The sequence below is a fragment of the Chionomys nivalis genome, chromosome 7, assembly GCF_950005125.1.
Source record: "Chionomys nivalis chromosome 7, mChiNiv1.1, whole genome shotgun sequence".
Lineage (NCBI taxonomy): Eukaryota > Metazoa > Chordata > Mammalia > Rodentia > Cricetidae > Chionomys > Chionomys nivalis.
The window spans coordinates 85,828,540-85,843,216 of NC_080092.1; the positions used below are offsets into that span (position 1 = coordinate 85,828,540).

At 50.3% G+C, this 14,677-nt stretch overlaps 1 protein-coding gene across 2 annotated transcripts in view; it reads left to right on the plus strand.

The window, feature by feature from the left end:
- Positions 1-1,716: 1,716 nt before the first annotated feature.
- The window catches only part of Mrc2 (mannose receptor C type 2), a 59,479-nt gene continuing 46,518 nt past the window's right edge, over positions 1,717-14,677 (plus strand). For both annotated transcript variants that reach the window (XM_057773325.1, XM_057773326.1), the window contains exon 1: positions 1,717-1,992. In XM_057773325.1, the coding sequence (XP_057629308.1) occupies positions 1,869-1,992 (124 nt within the window). In that variant the 5' untranslated portion in view covers positions 1,717-1,868. The remainder of the gene's footprint in view (positions 1,993-14,677) is intronic.

Sequence of the window (14,677 nt, forward strand, 5' to 3'; positions counted from 1 at the left end):
AGAACTGTGGACTTTGATGGGTTAGGTTTTTGTTTTCATTTGTGGCAGGTGGTACTGCCCAAATGGCATTCCATCATGGAGTCAGTTGTGCTAAGACCTGGGGCCCTGTTACAAGGGTGTTGGCTTGTGCTCTGCTAACTGAGCAGTACCAAAACGTCCTCTGACTGGTGGAGGAGGGATCCAGTTCTGTTCCAGAAGCATCCCTTGATTAGGCTGTTCAGTTAGGGAGACTCAGCTTAGCTATAGATGGCAGATTCTCATAGTCCACAAAGGTGACAAGATTTGTAAGGAGGGGAGCTATCTAGAGAAGGCAGCTCCAGCATGGCTAGGTGTGTATAGGAGCCCCAAGACATGTGGTACCAAGAAGGTAGGCCCCAGGGGACGGTTGCGTGGAGCAAGGGGCTTCCTTCTCTTGGCTGACTGTAAGGGCTGTGTGGCAGTGGAAGCTCCCCAGGGGCCCGCAGGTGCTCCTTTTTCGGGCCCCCACAATCACTGGGCTATAGTAAGCCAAGAATCTGAGCTGCCAGAACTTGGAAGGGCAAAGGAGCAGGGCCTTATTACAGTGATAGGGAAGGAACACCCACAGCAGGAGCCAGTGAAAAGTCACATTTGTTATTTCCAAAAAGCTCCACAGTGTGGCGTTCAGGAAACAATAAAACGTATTACAGTTTTACAGTGTTTTGATCACTTGTGATAGGAGGAGGTGAATCTTTGTGCTGTCTCGGCCCTGCCCCAAGCGACTCTTCCGAAGCTGTTTGGGAAATCAGGTATTCACTGTCTTCCAAAATCCAGACTCTGAGTCCAGTGCTCTGCGTTGCCATCTGACCCGTTGCATAATAAGTAACTGGATTGATTGTCTTCGCGAAATTTCCGTTTTGTTCTGTGCTACCGGCCAGCACCCCAGCTGGTGGGAATGATGTAGGTCTTCTGGGACATCCAGTGGACTGTTTTTGTCCCAGGTCTCTGGATGCGCGCGGGGTGGGGGACAATTATCTAAAGTGTTACACACTTACACACTTTGTGCTGTGAACACTGACACAGGAGTCACACACATGCAGAAACAAGATGATTAAGAATAGTTTGCGCTGCTCACAGGCAACGGGAGCCCTCCCTTCCCCCAGGCTCTGCTAGGGTGGCGGAGTTCTGGGCTCCTCCTCTTCCCCACCAGACCAGGGGAGGGGGTCCTCTTAGGAAAGAAAAGAGCTTAGCGGCTAAAAACAGGCAGAAGAGGCAGGGTGGAGCGGGTGCTGGCGACCCAGGTCTGGCCACCTGAGTCAGTCGCGCGCCCTAGTCCTCGGTTGGCCAGGCCACGCAGCAGTCCAGGTCTCGCCACGCGGTGAAGTTCTGCGGAAAGTTTTGCAGTTGCTTCGCAGCCCGCGCCAGCAGGAGAAGCTGTGACGCAGCGTCTGGGGCTCCAGGCCCGGACAGAAAAGAGAGGGAAGACGAGGCGGGAAGGAATTAAGAAGCAGAGTGGAGGAAGATAAAAGAGCGCACGTTGGGAATGGTCCTTCTGGACCACGCTGATCCTCCTCTCCTGCTCATCCCCCTCCGATCCCTCCAGGCGCGCGCTCCCTACGGCCCGGTCCGGAGCCCCGCGCCCCCGCACCTCCTCCTTCTCCTCCCACGCTGCCCGCTTCCCTTCCCCTCTGCCCCTCAAACCCTCCTCCCGGGTTCGGCGCTCCTCCCTCCGCCCTCCCTCCGCGAGGCCTGCCTCCTCCCTCCTCCTCTCCAGGAGGCATCACATCGTCCCGACCCGGAGGAGGACGCGAGCCCCTCGCCGGCAGTCATCAGAGCCCAGCATCAGGGCTGCCACCGCGCGCCGCCGGGCCGTGCGCCCTCGGTTCTCGCGTCCTCCGAGCGCCGCAGGGATGGGGCCCATCCGACCTGCCCTCTCGCCCTGGCCTCGTCACCTGCTGCGCTGCTTCTTGCTGCTCGGGGCAATGCATCTCGGCCACCCGGGGGACGCCGCCACCGCCACCGCCGCCCTCCCGGGTAAGGCGCTGCCAACTTGGCCAACTTCGGGGGCCAACCCAAGGGAAAGCGGGGCCTCTTGACTTTTCCCTCTCTCTTTTTTTTTCCTGACTCCCTTATTTTCTGGAGAAAAGTGTGTGTGTGTGTGTGTGTGTGTGAGAGAGAGAGAGAGAGAGAGAGAGAGAGAGAGAGAGAGAGAGAGAGAGAGAGAGAGAGAGAGAGAGACTGGGTTTTTAAAAATCGTCTCCGCTTTTCTGGAAGCGAAGGAGAAGGGAGGAGAAGCGCGCCTAGAGGTGGGGGAGGACCTGAGTGGAACCAGATGTGGCAGGCGGCGGGGGAGGGGATCCTGGGCATTGCGGCCTGGGAGGGAGAGGGAGGGAGATGGAGGACTGGCGACTCGCGTCCGGGCCACCCGGACCCCTGCGTCCGCCCCCGTGCTGGTCCGGGTATGATGGGATGCAGCCGGAAAGCCAGAGGCGCATTGTTTCACACTCCGTACGTGAGGGGTCAGCCTCCTGGGCAGCGTCTGGCAGGGTCTTTACATTTTCTTTCTTGGTCTTCAAGGACGGCTTGTGGTGTAAGACTCCTGCAGCCAGTGGGACAGTTTTGTGTCCGTGTACGGCCGTGTGCGCGCGCCTGTGTGTGTGTGTGTGTGTGTGTTCGGGCTCTCACTTGGTGTGAGCAATTCTGGCCAAACTGGCACTTCTCCAGAGCTGCAAAAGAGTTTCTAAAGATGCAAAATCACAACCCGCAGAAACGAATCACACAAGCCCCCCCCCATACTATACCCTTCTCCTTTCCGTGCTCTCTTTCTTCTTTTCTCAAGAAGTAACTGAAAAGTGAGGTCAAACAGGTCCCTCTTGAGAAGAAGCTGAACATGGGTGGTATTCAGAAAATCCCCGAGAGAATTTTCAGAAGTTAAAGAAAAAAATGTACTGGGTGCTGCCTCCACATCTCCTTTTATTTAATTGGGGGCTGGGGTGAGTGGAAAGGGTTGGGACAGCATCTGCACTTTGGGCTAGGACCAGGGACCCCGGGAGAGTCTGAGGCCTTCACCATGGCCTGGTGTGCTGTGGGCATCTGCTAAGGGGAAAAGAAGGGTCTGGGTGAGCCACAGTCACGTAGAAGACCTGTCTCCCATCCAGCCTGGACCTGGAGCCTGGGCAGACAGGAAGGAAGCAGGCATGTGCGGCCTGTCTCTCACCTCTGGGTCTTCTCCGCTGTAAAGAGTACAGGACCGCAGGATCCAAGGGAGGAGGGAAAGAATGGCCATTCCAAGAGCCCTAGACTGGATTTTAAAGCCAGGCCCTGGGAAAGAGCTGGGCCAGAGAATGCTGACTCGGTGTTTTCCCCCAGGGAGCTTTTGACAGGGGGGTGGAGGTGCCTGATGAGGGGCCCAGTCAGGGAGGAAAAGGAGGCCCACAGTGTCCCTGTGATTCCTGGTCTGTGCTTCTGTCCCTTCCTGCTTGCTCAGGCTGTGTCCTACACACGAAATAGCCATAGCATGGGCTTTGTATTCTCTGGATTACCCGTCCCAGCCTGGCCTGGGCTAGGGCAGCTGGGGATGAGGAGTCGCCACCGAAGCACCTGAACAGGAGGGTGACATCACACAGCTTCCCCGTCAGTGCATACAACACGTCCAGTCAAATCCTGGAAGTGGACAGGGTTAGGACAGGAGCGTTCAACTTCCACAGGTCCCTCGTCTGGAAGGCTGGTGCAGGGCCTGTGGGCTCATCTCTACTTCCTCAGGGATCCCATAAAGCATGCCCCCGCTGCAGTGCTGGTCCACTCTCCATGGACACAGCACCAAGCCGAGGGCTTTAGAAAAATTGAGATGCGTCCTTAGAGAAAATGAAATCTGTCAGGAGAATGACAGCAGCTGAGCCATGGGTGTGAGGTGAAGGCTCCGTCAGTGAGTGCCCTTTCTCAGCCTGGAGGCCCTGGTACGTGCTTAGCGTCCAATTTCTCATTTAATACTGAGGTGGGCGTCGTTGGACCCATTTTGCAGAGTAGAAAATGGAGTCTTAAGAAGAATCTGGCTGGGCCTGGGGATGCTTGATGAGTAGAAACAGAGGCTGTGGTCCAAGGAGGAGCAGGGAGGGTCAAAGAGAGCAGGCCAGGAAGGGGGTGGGTATGACTGAGTATCATGTGGAGGCTTCCTAATTCCTGAAGGAGAACTGGCCAGGTGCCTGGACGGCCCCAATGAAGACCCCACTTGCAGGCTGACCGTGGGACTCCAAGTGCTGAAAGTTTCTTAAAACAAAAATGAGTTCTAGATTGGAGGAGGACATCTGCTGTCCAGGTGGATCCATCAGGAGGTCTTGGAAAGTCCTCCTGTGGCAAAGGACTTCTGTTGAAAGGGCACTCAGAGGTAACTGGCTTTCCATCTGAGAGGTATTGGGTGCTTGTCATTGCCACCAGAGTCACTAGACAAACCTCTGCATGTCCGGCCAGAGCCAGACTGAGACCATCCTTCCCTGTGAAACTCTGCCTTCCTGGCTTTAGCAAGCTGCCAAGGCCACTGTGCTCTGCACAGGGTTGCGTTTCTAGCTGGAGTTCACCTGGGCAAGGGCAAGGTGTATGAAATGGGTAGGAAGCCTGGGTTTGGTCCCACAAGTTGGCGTGACTGCAGGATAGGGTGGAGAAGCCTTGAACTTCTCAGCTTCTCCATTTAAATCCATCACTAGTGTGAACATCGGGAGGGGCGAAGTGACCACAATAAACGCGGTTGTTTCTATGGTGATGGCTTCTCAGAACTCCTAACCCTGAGAAGACCTTACCCTGGGAGCCAGAGTTAAAGCTGGTCAGTGATTTGTCAAGACCTCACCCCAGAAAGTGGGAGATGGAGCTGGACGCAGGTGAGGCAAGAGCGAGCGAGCAAGCGCCTAGACCTCGCAGTACCGGACTGAAACAAAGGTGCTGCAGAAGGCAGGAAAATTGCCCTGGAGAGCTCGGCTTAGGATACCGCCGCCGTATGTATGTTAGCTTGCTTGTCACTATGACTCCGTGCCTTCATCTAAACAACTTAGGGAAGAGTGGTTTATTTTGGCTCTGAACTGCTAAGACTTCAGCCTGAAGTCAGCTGATTCAATTGCCCTTAAGCCTGTGTGAGGCAGAAGCATAACAAAGGGTCGTGGCAGGCACCAAGGACAAACAAGGTACACCCTTCAAAGGCAGTAGATCCCAGTGACCTACTTCCTCCAACCAGCTCCAGTTCCTCATTGCCCAGTAATGCCCTTACATTACGACCCCATCATTGGTGGGGTCCATCCAATCAAAAGACTCCCTCCAAACATTGCACTGGAGACCGAGCTGGTGTATTCAAACATAACACCCACCCGTGTGTCCTCTTGAGAGGGACAGTAAAGAAAGGAGTGGGTGGACAGCCCCCTGTTGTCAGGTGGTCCGCACACATCTCCATGGGCCACGGAGGCAGAGACTAAGTTTCCTCTCCCTGTCCTTGGGGTCCCTGAGATGTTCCTCCCCAAAGAGGTATTGATAAGAAGTGCCAAATGCCTGAAGGTGCTCCAGCCAGGCACCTCAGCTCCTCGAAGTCAGGATTTCACATATTCACTTGTTCATTTCATTCATTCATTCATTCATTCATTCATTCATTCTTGTTTCTGAGCCTGTACAGTGATGAGATCAAGATGACTAAAACCTTTTCTTCCTTTGAGTCTAACCACCCCCATCCTGCATGGCTCATGGGGTCTCCCTTGGACTTGGGGGGGGGGCTTGGATATCACTGGCAGGAAATGTGTCTTCCTGTTTAGCCCTTCATGAGATGAGGAGGGCCCCCTTTCCCATGATGGAGTCCTATAAATCTGGGTGGGGTGGGCCACTGACATAGCTCTTGGAAGTCACCCTGAGCTCTGCAGATTCTAGGATTCTAGTTATTTCTCGGTAGGCTAGAAGGGGCTGCCTTGTGGTATCTGTGGTCTTGGAAATGCGGGGGACAGTCAGCTCCAATGCCCTAGCAAGTAGCCTGGGCTGCGTTCTTCAGCCAGCTCCTCGTGGCTCCAGCTGGAGCATTCATGGTTGGTTTCTTTCTGCGCTTAGTCTTCAGGACCACTCTGTCCTCTCCTGGGGCCCTTGGCTTTGCACCCTTAAAGTACAGACCCTCAAAGCTGGAGAGATGGCTCAGTGGTTAAGAACATTATTCCAGAGGACCCGGTTTTGATTCCTAGCACCCATAAGGCAGTTCACAGCTGTCTGTCGCTCCAGTCCCAGGGGATCTGACACCTTCTGGCCTCTGAGGGCACCAGGAACACACATGGTGCACAGACATCCAAACACTTGTACCCACAACAATTAAATCTAATTAAAAATAAAAAGACAAATCCTTCACTGACTTGACCCACGCTTTCTGACAGCCTTTTCCCCCTCCGCTCTTCTGGTGTCTGTGAAACCACAACCACTTTCCAGCCCCGAGCCTCCCTGTCACCTTCCCAGCATGCTCTGCCCCATTCTCTCTGAGTCCCTCTCACCTCCAGGCCTTTGCCCACTGAACCTAATGCCAAGCAGGTCCTTCCCGAGTTCCCCTGAGCTTTCCCTCAAGACTCAATAAATCCTGAGAATTCCGAGGAGGGGAGACAACCCCAGACGTCCCCGAGACTGTAAACCTAAGAATAGCGGACAGCACCTCTTGCGCTTCTTGGGAAGCGACCCAAGAGCTGTAGCCGGTTGCGTCCATGATGGGCTGAGAGTTGTGTTAGTTTCTTCCTTGCTGTGGTAAAATGCCCGGCACAGACAACTTAAAGAGGAAGAGAAAATTACTTTGGTCCCCTGTTTCTGGGACCAGTCTGTGGTCACTTGGTCTAAGTTGCTTTGAGCCTGAGGCAAGGTTAAAAATCATGGTGGAGGGACGTGGCAGAGAGCTACCCGCCTCGTGGTGGCTGGAAAAGCAGAAAGAGGAACCCGCCAGGGAGCAACTCTAAACCTCTCTCCACCCCCACGCCCATTGCCTTTAGTGAGGCTCTACTTCCCATGTGGTGGGCTCAGCAACCATCCATCCATTGATGAGGTTTGAGACCTCAGAGTCCAGTCAACTCCCCAGAGCCTATCCGTTTGGCAAACAAGACTTTATGTAACACAGGAGCCTTCTGGGACCTTTCAGGTTCAAGCCACACTATTCCCTACAGGGAAATCTCTAAGCCGGATTTTGGTGTCCACATGGCGTTTAGAAGGATAATTGGTGTGGTACTGTCTTGCGGACTGAGCAGGGGTGTGGGTGTAATCCAGCCTATCCGCTTTCCCTCTCAGTCCTTTGAACTATGAGTAGCACAGAATCCTTGAGGCCGGAATTCATTGACCAACTGTGTGGCCCCAGGCTCTGATTCTTCTTTTATCAGGTGAGAACAAGAACACGCCACCTTGTACAGGGGAGTCGCACGTAAGTCAGATTATAGATGCCTGAGATACATGTCCGGTACGCTATCAGGCACTAAGCTACTGTGGTTTTATTGCTAATAGAAAACCCGTGAATATCAATGGACTCAAGTATGATAAAATTCGGTCCTCGGCGCTCTCAGTCCAGATGGCTCAGCACAGTTAAACGCGCTCACTGCTCTCACTTGACACCCAGGTGTGGTTCCCAGTGCCCGTGACAAGCAGCTCACTACCATCTGTAGCTCCTGTTTCCAGGGCATCCAGTGCCCTCTTCTGGCCTCCGTGGGCACCAGGCACACATGTGATCGTCCTGCCCCCTCCTCCCAGCACTGGATTGCAGGTGCAGCTATCACTCCACAGCCAGATGTTTCCATGGGTGCTTGGCACCCAACCTTAGGTCCTGGTGTCCCCGCAAGCCTGTATATATTTGAAAGTCACCTGTAAATATAAAATATAAAAAATAGCCAGGCAGTGGTGGCACATGCCTTTAATCCCAGCACTCGGGGTCTCTGTGAGTTCAAGGCCAGCCTGGTCTACAAGAGCTAGTTCCAGGACAGGCACCAAAGCTACAGAGAAACCTTGTCTAGAAAAAAAAAAAAAAAAAAACGAAAAAAAAGTAAATTACTAAATTGGAGATGGGGAATCACACCCTTGGTGGCCCTGTGGCCCTCAGGTCCTTATTTGCCACACTCTCCTCCCTGTGATTTCACTTAGCCCTCATTGTGGGTGCCTAGGGGACGTCTTTGTTCCTGGAGTGGACAGCGCTAAACCCAAGGCTGTCCCAGACTGCCCCTAAAAGCCAGTGTGCTTGCTTTGCTCAGAGCCTGTGCTGGCGGCTAAAGCGAGTCTGTCTCTGTGGCTGGCTTACACCTGAGCGTGAGTGCCTGAGGCTGGACGGTTGCCTTCAGCCAGAAGTTCCTCTGGATCTTGCAGCTGCCGCCCTCCCCAGCCCTGGGGTGGCTGCTTGCTCCCTTGCTAGCCTAGAAGCACCTCTCTTTCAGCAGTGTGTTGGCGCACGCCTTTAATCCCAGCACTTGGGAGGCAGAGGCAGGTGAATCTCTGTGAGTTTGAGACCAGCCTGGTCTACAACAGCTAGTTCCAGGACAGGCTCCAAAGCCACAGAGAAACCCTGACTCGAAAAACCAAAAAAAAAAACCAAAAAAAAAAAAAAAACAAAAAAAACCAAAAACAAAACAACAACAAAAAAAAAACAGCAGTGTGTTTTGAAGGAAGAGCGCCTTCTGGGAGTCTGTCCGAGGGCTTACATATACTAAACACATACTTGTATCTCAAAGCTGTATCCCACTTCTTAATTCCTGCACGGCGGGGCGGGTTCAATGCCTGAGACACGGTGGTGTTTAGTAGATATTTATTGAGTTGGAAGAAATTAAAGCAAGCACACAAAGTGTCCCCAAAGACAATAAGGACTAGTGACATGATGTCATTGTCATCAAGTGCATACGGCATTGGGTTAAGATAATTGGTAGGAAGTCTAATGGAAGAGGCTAATCTCCAGAAGGAAAAGTTTTTGTTTTTTTTTAAAAATATTTTTATTTATTTATTAAGTATACAATATTCTGTCTGCATATATGCCTGCAGGCCAGAAGAGGGCACCAAATCTCATTACAGATGGTTGTGAGCCACCATGTGGCTGCTGGGAATTGAACTCGGACCTTCGGAAGAGCAGGCAATGCTCTTAACTGCTGAGCCATCTCGCCAGCCCCAGAAGGAAAAGTTTTGAGCTCTTATAAAAACGCAATGTGAGACTCACCGGGCACAAACTTCATTAGGAAATGGAATCCTTACTTTTAAATGTTGGGGAAAATAAGGATTTTACAACTAGAACATGCTGGGCGGGCATTCAATGGTGGAGAACATGGTGAGGATGTGAGAAGAGAGGACCAGGGTTCAGCCCCCAGCTCTGCACCTCCCACCAAAAAGAAAGAAAAAGAAAGAAAAGGGAAATTTCATTTCAACTTGGAGCTAAACACTCCTGAAGGAATTCAGATGGTGTACTGTTGTGTAGAAGGTTCAAAGATGACGAGAAATTAAATTCATTTTCGGAGGGGGAGGGATGGCTCAGTGGTTAAAAGCATGTACTGACTGCTTTTGCAGAGGACCCAGAAGAAAAGCTATTGAGCGAGACACGCAATAAGAATCTCTGGCCTGCACACATGTGTATCCATATACACACATATGTGCACACACAAACATGTGCATGCCCCAAACCAAGGGTCAGATGTTTACCAGTTTTATTTTATGTGGCATTTATAAACAAAGCAGGCCGCTCTGAGATCTCTGGCAGGAACAGAAACTCGGCAGACAGCTAAGACACCGTCTGAAATGCACAGGAAAATGCAGACAAATGAGTTCGAGGGTGAACATACAAAACAGTTGGCTCCGTGTAAATGAATGAACCCCAGCTTCACGCAGCAGCTTGTGGGAGGGTCCTAAGGACATCAGGTTGTCTGGGAAAATGTTTCAACATGTTCTTTCTAAAGACAACATGTTCTTTCTCATGTCATGGGAAATCTAACATTTCATATCTAAATACTTAGCCGCTTGTCAACTGCAAAGGCCTTGTCTTAGTTCCGGTGAGAATTAGCTGTAGTGAGACACCGTGACCAAAGCAGCCTGGCAAGGAAAGGGGTTATTTGGCTTACACCTCCACGGCACTGTTCATCATCAAAGGAAGTCTGGGCAGGAACCTGCAGACGGGAGCTGATGCAGAGGCCAGGGAGAAGTGCTACTTACTGACTGCTACCCATGGCTTGTCCAGCCTGTTTTCTTATAGAACCAAGACCACCAGCCCAGGGATGACACCACCCACAATGAACTGGGTCATCCTGATCAGTCACTAATTAAGAAAATGCCCTAAAACAGTGGTTCTCAACCTTCCTAATGCTGTGACCCCTTAATACAGTTCCTCACATTGTGGTGACTCTGTGGTGGCTTGAGAGAAAATGGAGGTGACGTCGTTGGCATAGGTATGGCCTTGTTGAAGGAAGTGTGTCACTGTGGAGGTGGGCTCTGAGATCTCATATATGTTCAAGCCATGCTGGTGTCTCAGTCCACTTCCTGTTCCCTGCGAGATGTAGAACTCTCAGCTGCCTCTCAGCACCGTGTCTGCCTGCACACCGCATGCCCCACCCTGATGATAATGGACTGAACCTCCGAAACTGGAAGCCACCACCTCAATTAAATGTTTTCTTTATGAGAATTACCGTGGTCATGGCGTCTCTTCACAGCAGGAGAAGCCCCAACTAAGACAGCCCCCATCCATGACATTATTTTGTTGCTACTTTATCACTGGTTTGAATCATAATGTAGATATCAGATATGCAGGATATCCGATATGCGAGACCCAAAGGTTGAGAATTGCTGCCCTAAAGGCTTGCCTGCCTCTGAATCTTATGGAGATGTTTCCCCAATTGAGGTTCCTTCCTCTCAGATGACTTTAGCTTGCGCCAGGTGAACAGAAGACTACCCAGTACAGACATAGCCATATGCAACCATATCTTCACACCTGAGAAATGATATACCGTGGGCTTTTTTCTAGATATGACATGTAGTATTTTTTTTTCTAGTATGTAGTCCATGTTTGGATTTTCCAGTTGTCCCATTAATGTGTGTGTGTGTGTGTGTGTGTGTTGGTTTTTGTTTGTTTGTTTTGGTTTTTTCAAACAGGGTCTCCCTAAGTTGCCTTGGCTGGTCTGGAACTCACGAAGATCTGTCTGCCTTTCCCTTGGCTTTCCTGAGATTTAAGGTGCAAGTCACCACACCCAACTTGTATTTGCTTCTTTGTTTTGAGGTCCCATCTCACTGCGTAGCCTGGCGGGCTTCAAAGTCTCCATCCTCCTGCCTCTGCCTTCTGAGCATTCAGATTACAGGCAGTTGTCACCATACCCAGCTCCCAGTATTTTTTTTCTTTTCCTTCCTTCCTCTTCTCCTTCTTTCGAGTCAGGGTCTTGTCACATGGCTCTGCTTGTCTTGAATTCACCGTGCAGTCTAAGGTGGCCTTGAGGTCATAGCGATCCTCTGCATCGCTGTAACATACTGCTTTGTTTAAGACTGGCTCCCATGTAGCCCAGGCTGGCCTCAAACTCTGTAACTGAAGATAACTTTGAATTTATCCTCCTGCCTTTACCTCCCCAGTGCTTGGATTACAGGCATGCACCGCCAGTTTATACGATGCGGGTCTGATCCCGGCCTTGTATCAGACAGGAGCTCCACCGACTGAATCGTGTCCCTGGGCCTCATTAATGTTTTTTTTTCTTATAAAGGAAAACATTTAATTGGCTGTCTTACAGTTCAGAGGTTCAGTCTGTTATCATCATGGTGGGACACGGCAGTGTGCAGGGAGAAACGGTACTGGAGAGGTAGCTGAAAGGTCTACATCTTGCCTCATTAATGGTTTTAAAGGCGGCTTTAAATTTGGATGTCATGTTTCTGCATTTTCCTTCTCTCTGTCATTGTTGCTTGGCTGTTTGTCTTGTCGTCGTGCTGTGCTTCTGAGTTCTAGGTCAGCTGTCTTGTAAATGTTGCGGTCTGCATCCCTTACCCATTGCTGGATTTGTCTTCAACATTTTCGTGGGGAGGGCTGCAAGGATGTGCGTCCTCCCACTGTGTCACATTGGTGCCAGTTTGTCCCTCTCCCCACCTTTGTGTGTGTGCGCACGCATGCGTGTGTGTATGATGCTGATTGATAGAGAATCACCAGACCACTCCACTCCCCCAGGTGCTCCACTCCCCCAGGCACCTTTTCCTTTCTGTGGTTTGTAGATAACCTAAGGAATTTAAACTACATTTGGTTTTCGTTTTTTTAAAAAAGCAAAATGCTGATAGCTGCACTATTCATAAAAGCCCAAAGTAAGTGGGCCATGGTGGTGCACGCCTTTAATCCCAGCACTCAGGAAGCAAAGGCAGGCGAATCTCTGAGTTCGAGGACAGCCTGGTCTATAGTGTGAGTTCTAGGACAGCTAGGGCTACACAGAGAAACCCTGTCTCAAAAACAAACAATAAAAGCCCAAACTGAACATTATCCCCAAGTGAGAACTCCCGAAAGGCTCTCCCCAGGAGACTCGCGGCTTGTGTCTTCACGCGGTCTGTGCTATAATGCACAGTAGTGAATGAGCAGCCTACGGCTTGATACAGTGGTGTGGAGAAAGCTCCCCAGGGTGCTGACCCAGAAGCGTACACATGACCCCACCTGTCGCAAACACAGAAAAGGACGCAGAACTAATTTGTGCTTCTGTAGTCACAAGAGCGGGGAAGGAAAAGAAAGAGGGTCTCTCTTCCAATAAAACTTAGATGAGCCATGAATAAGAGCTCTCTGCGACACACGTGGCTACGAGCTCGTAACCTGATGGGTGGTTTCTAGTACTGCTGAGGATCCCACGAGCTGTGCAGGTAGATCTGTGAAAGATGCAGACAGGGGGGCTGGAGAGATGGCTCAGAGGTTAAGAGCACTGGCTGTTCTTCCAGAGGTCCTGAGTTCAGTTCCCAGCAACCACATGGTGGCTCACAACCATCTGTACTGAGATCTGGCACCCTCCTCTGGTGTGCGGGCATACATCGAGGCAGAATGTTGTATACATAATAAATAAATAAAATCTTAATAAAAAAAGATGCAGACAGTCCACACGCACGCACGCATGCACGCACGCACAAACCAACCAACAAACGCGGACCACACGGAATGTCTGGCGAGCCTATGGAGAATTGTTGAAGTCATTAGCAATCACAAAACATAAGCAAAGGCCGAGCTGGGGTGTGGTGTTGCGGGGCTGTTACAGAGAGAAACCCTGTCTCAAAAAAACAAAAACAAAACAAATAACAAAAGCGAAGGCTGAGATTAGCTTGGAAGAGCGCCTGCCTCGCATGCATGAAGACCTGCGCCTTGTCCCTGGCACCGCCTAAACTGGGCATGGTAGGGCACTCTTGTAATCCCAGTACTTGGGAGGTGAAGGCAGGAGATTCAGACGTTCAAGGTCATCTTTGCTGCCTTGTGAGTCTGGAGCTAGTCTGGGGTTTGGGAGACCCTGTCTTGGAACAAAAACAAAAGCCTAAGCAGGATACTGTCTGTGTGTCTTGAGGTTGGTTCAAGAAAGACTGACCCAATAATGAGACTGTGGGGTGCGAGATAAGCTCTTTGTAAATCACTTACTGTTGTCGACGTCATAGCTTAGCCATACCGTGTGTAAAGCACTGGCTGTCCCAGGATGGCTGTGTCCTATGATGGTTGTCCTATGGGGTTCGCTGTTGTAGCCTAGCGCAGGACAGAGAGCCGTAGCACATACTGCCCACCAAGGAAAACACGGAAAGTCAAAATTCAAAGCGAGGTTTTTACTGTATATAAAGTTGAAACAAATCTTAAGTTGGGGATCACAAGCCCCACGTGCATTTATGATTAAGAAGTTATATTCACTAAGTCAGGTGTGGTACACACAACTTTAATCCCAACACTTGAAAGGCAGTGGCAGAGGCAGGCTGATTAATGTGAGTTTGAAGATAGCCTGGTCTACACAGTGAGTTTCGGTCCAGCCAGGGCTACATAGTGAGGCCCTATCCAAAACAAATAAAAATAAAAAGGAAAGATTTTATGAGTTAAAGCCATAACTAAGGAAAAAGTCAGTGATATATGATGTATCATACAGGAAGGCATTTAGCTTTAATTTAAAATGACATTTATATGTATTCAATGTGTATGTTGGCATGACAGACAACCATGCCACATTAGCATGTGGAGGTCAGAGAACAGCTTACCAGGGAGTCCCCCTCCTACCATGTGGGTTCTGAGGATCGAACTTAGATTGGTGGCCTTGCCTTTACCCGCTGAACCATCTCTCAAGCCTGAATTTGGTATAAAATGGTTTGGCTTCTCCCACTCCCCCCACCCAATATTTTAAAAGGCAATACTTTCAGTGAAGAATTAAATATGGAAACAAGATTCTAGAACATGGTTTTTGTTTTGTTTTGTTTTTGTTTGTTTGTTTGTTGAGACAGGGTAGCTTTGGAGCCTGTCCTGGAACTAGCTCTGTAGACCAGGCTGGCCTTGAACTCATAAAGATCCACCTGTCTCTGCCTCACGAGTGCTGAGATTAAAGACATGTGCTACCACCACCCGGCTAGAACATGTTGTTTATTTTCATATGTTATATCCATACATATGTATAATCATACCTGGGGTGTGTAGAGAAGATAAGATAGAAACATGTCACCCACATTTAGCAGTTTCTCATACACTAACCTGAATTACATGTTATTTAGGAAACATGGTAACTGTGGGAGGCTTTTTCTTAAACACAACTACATTTTA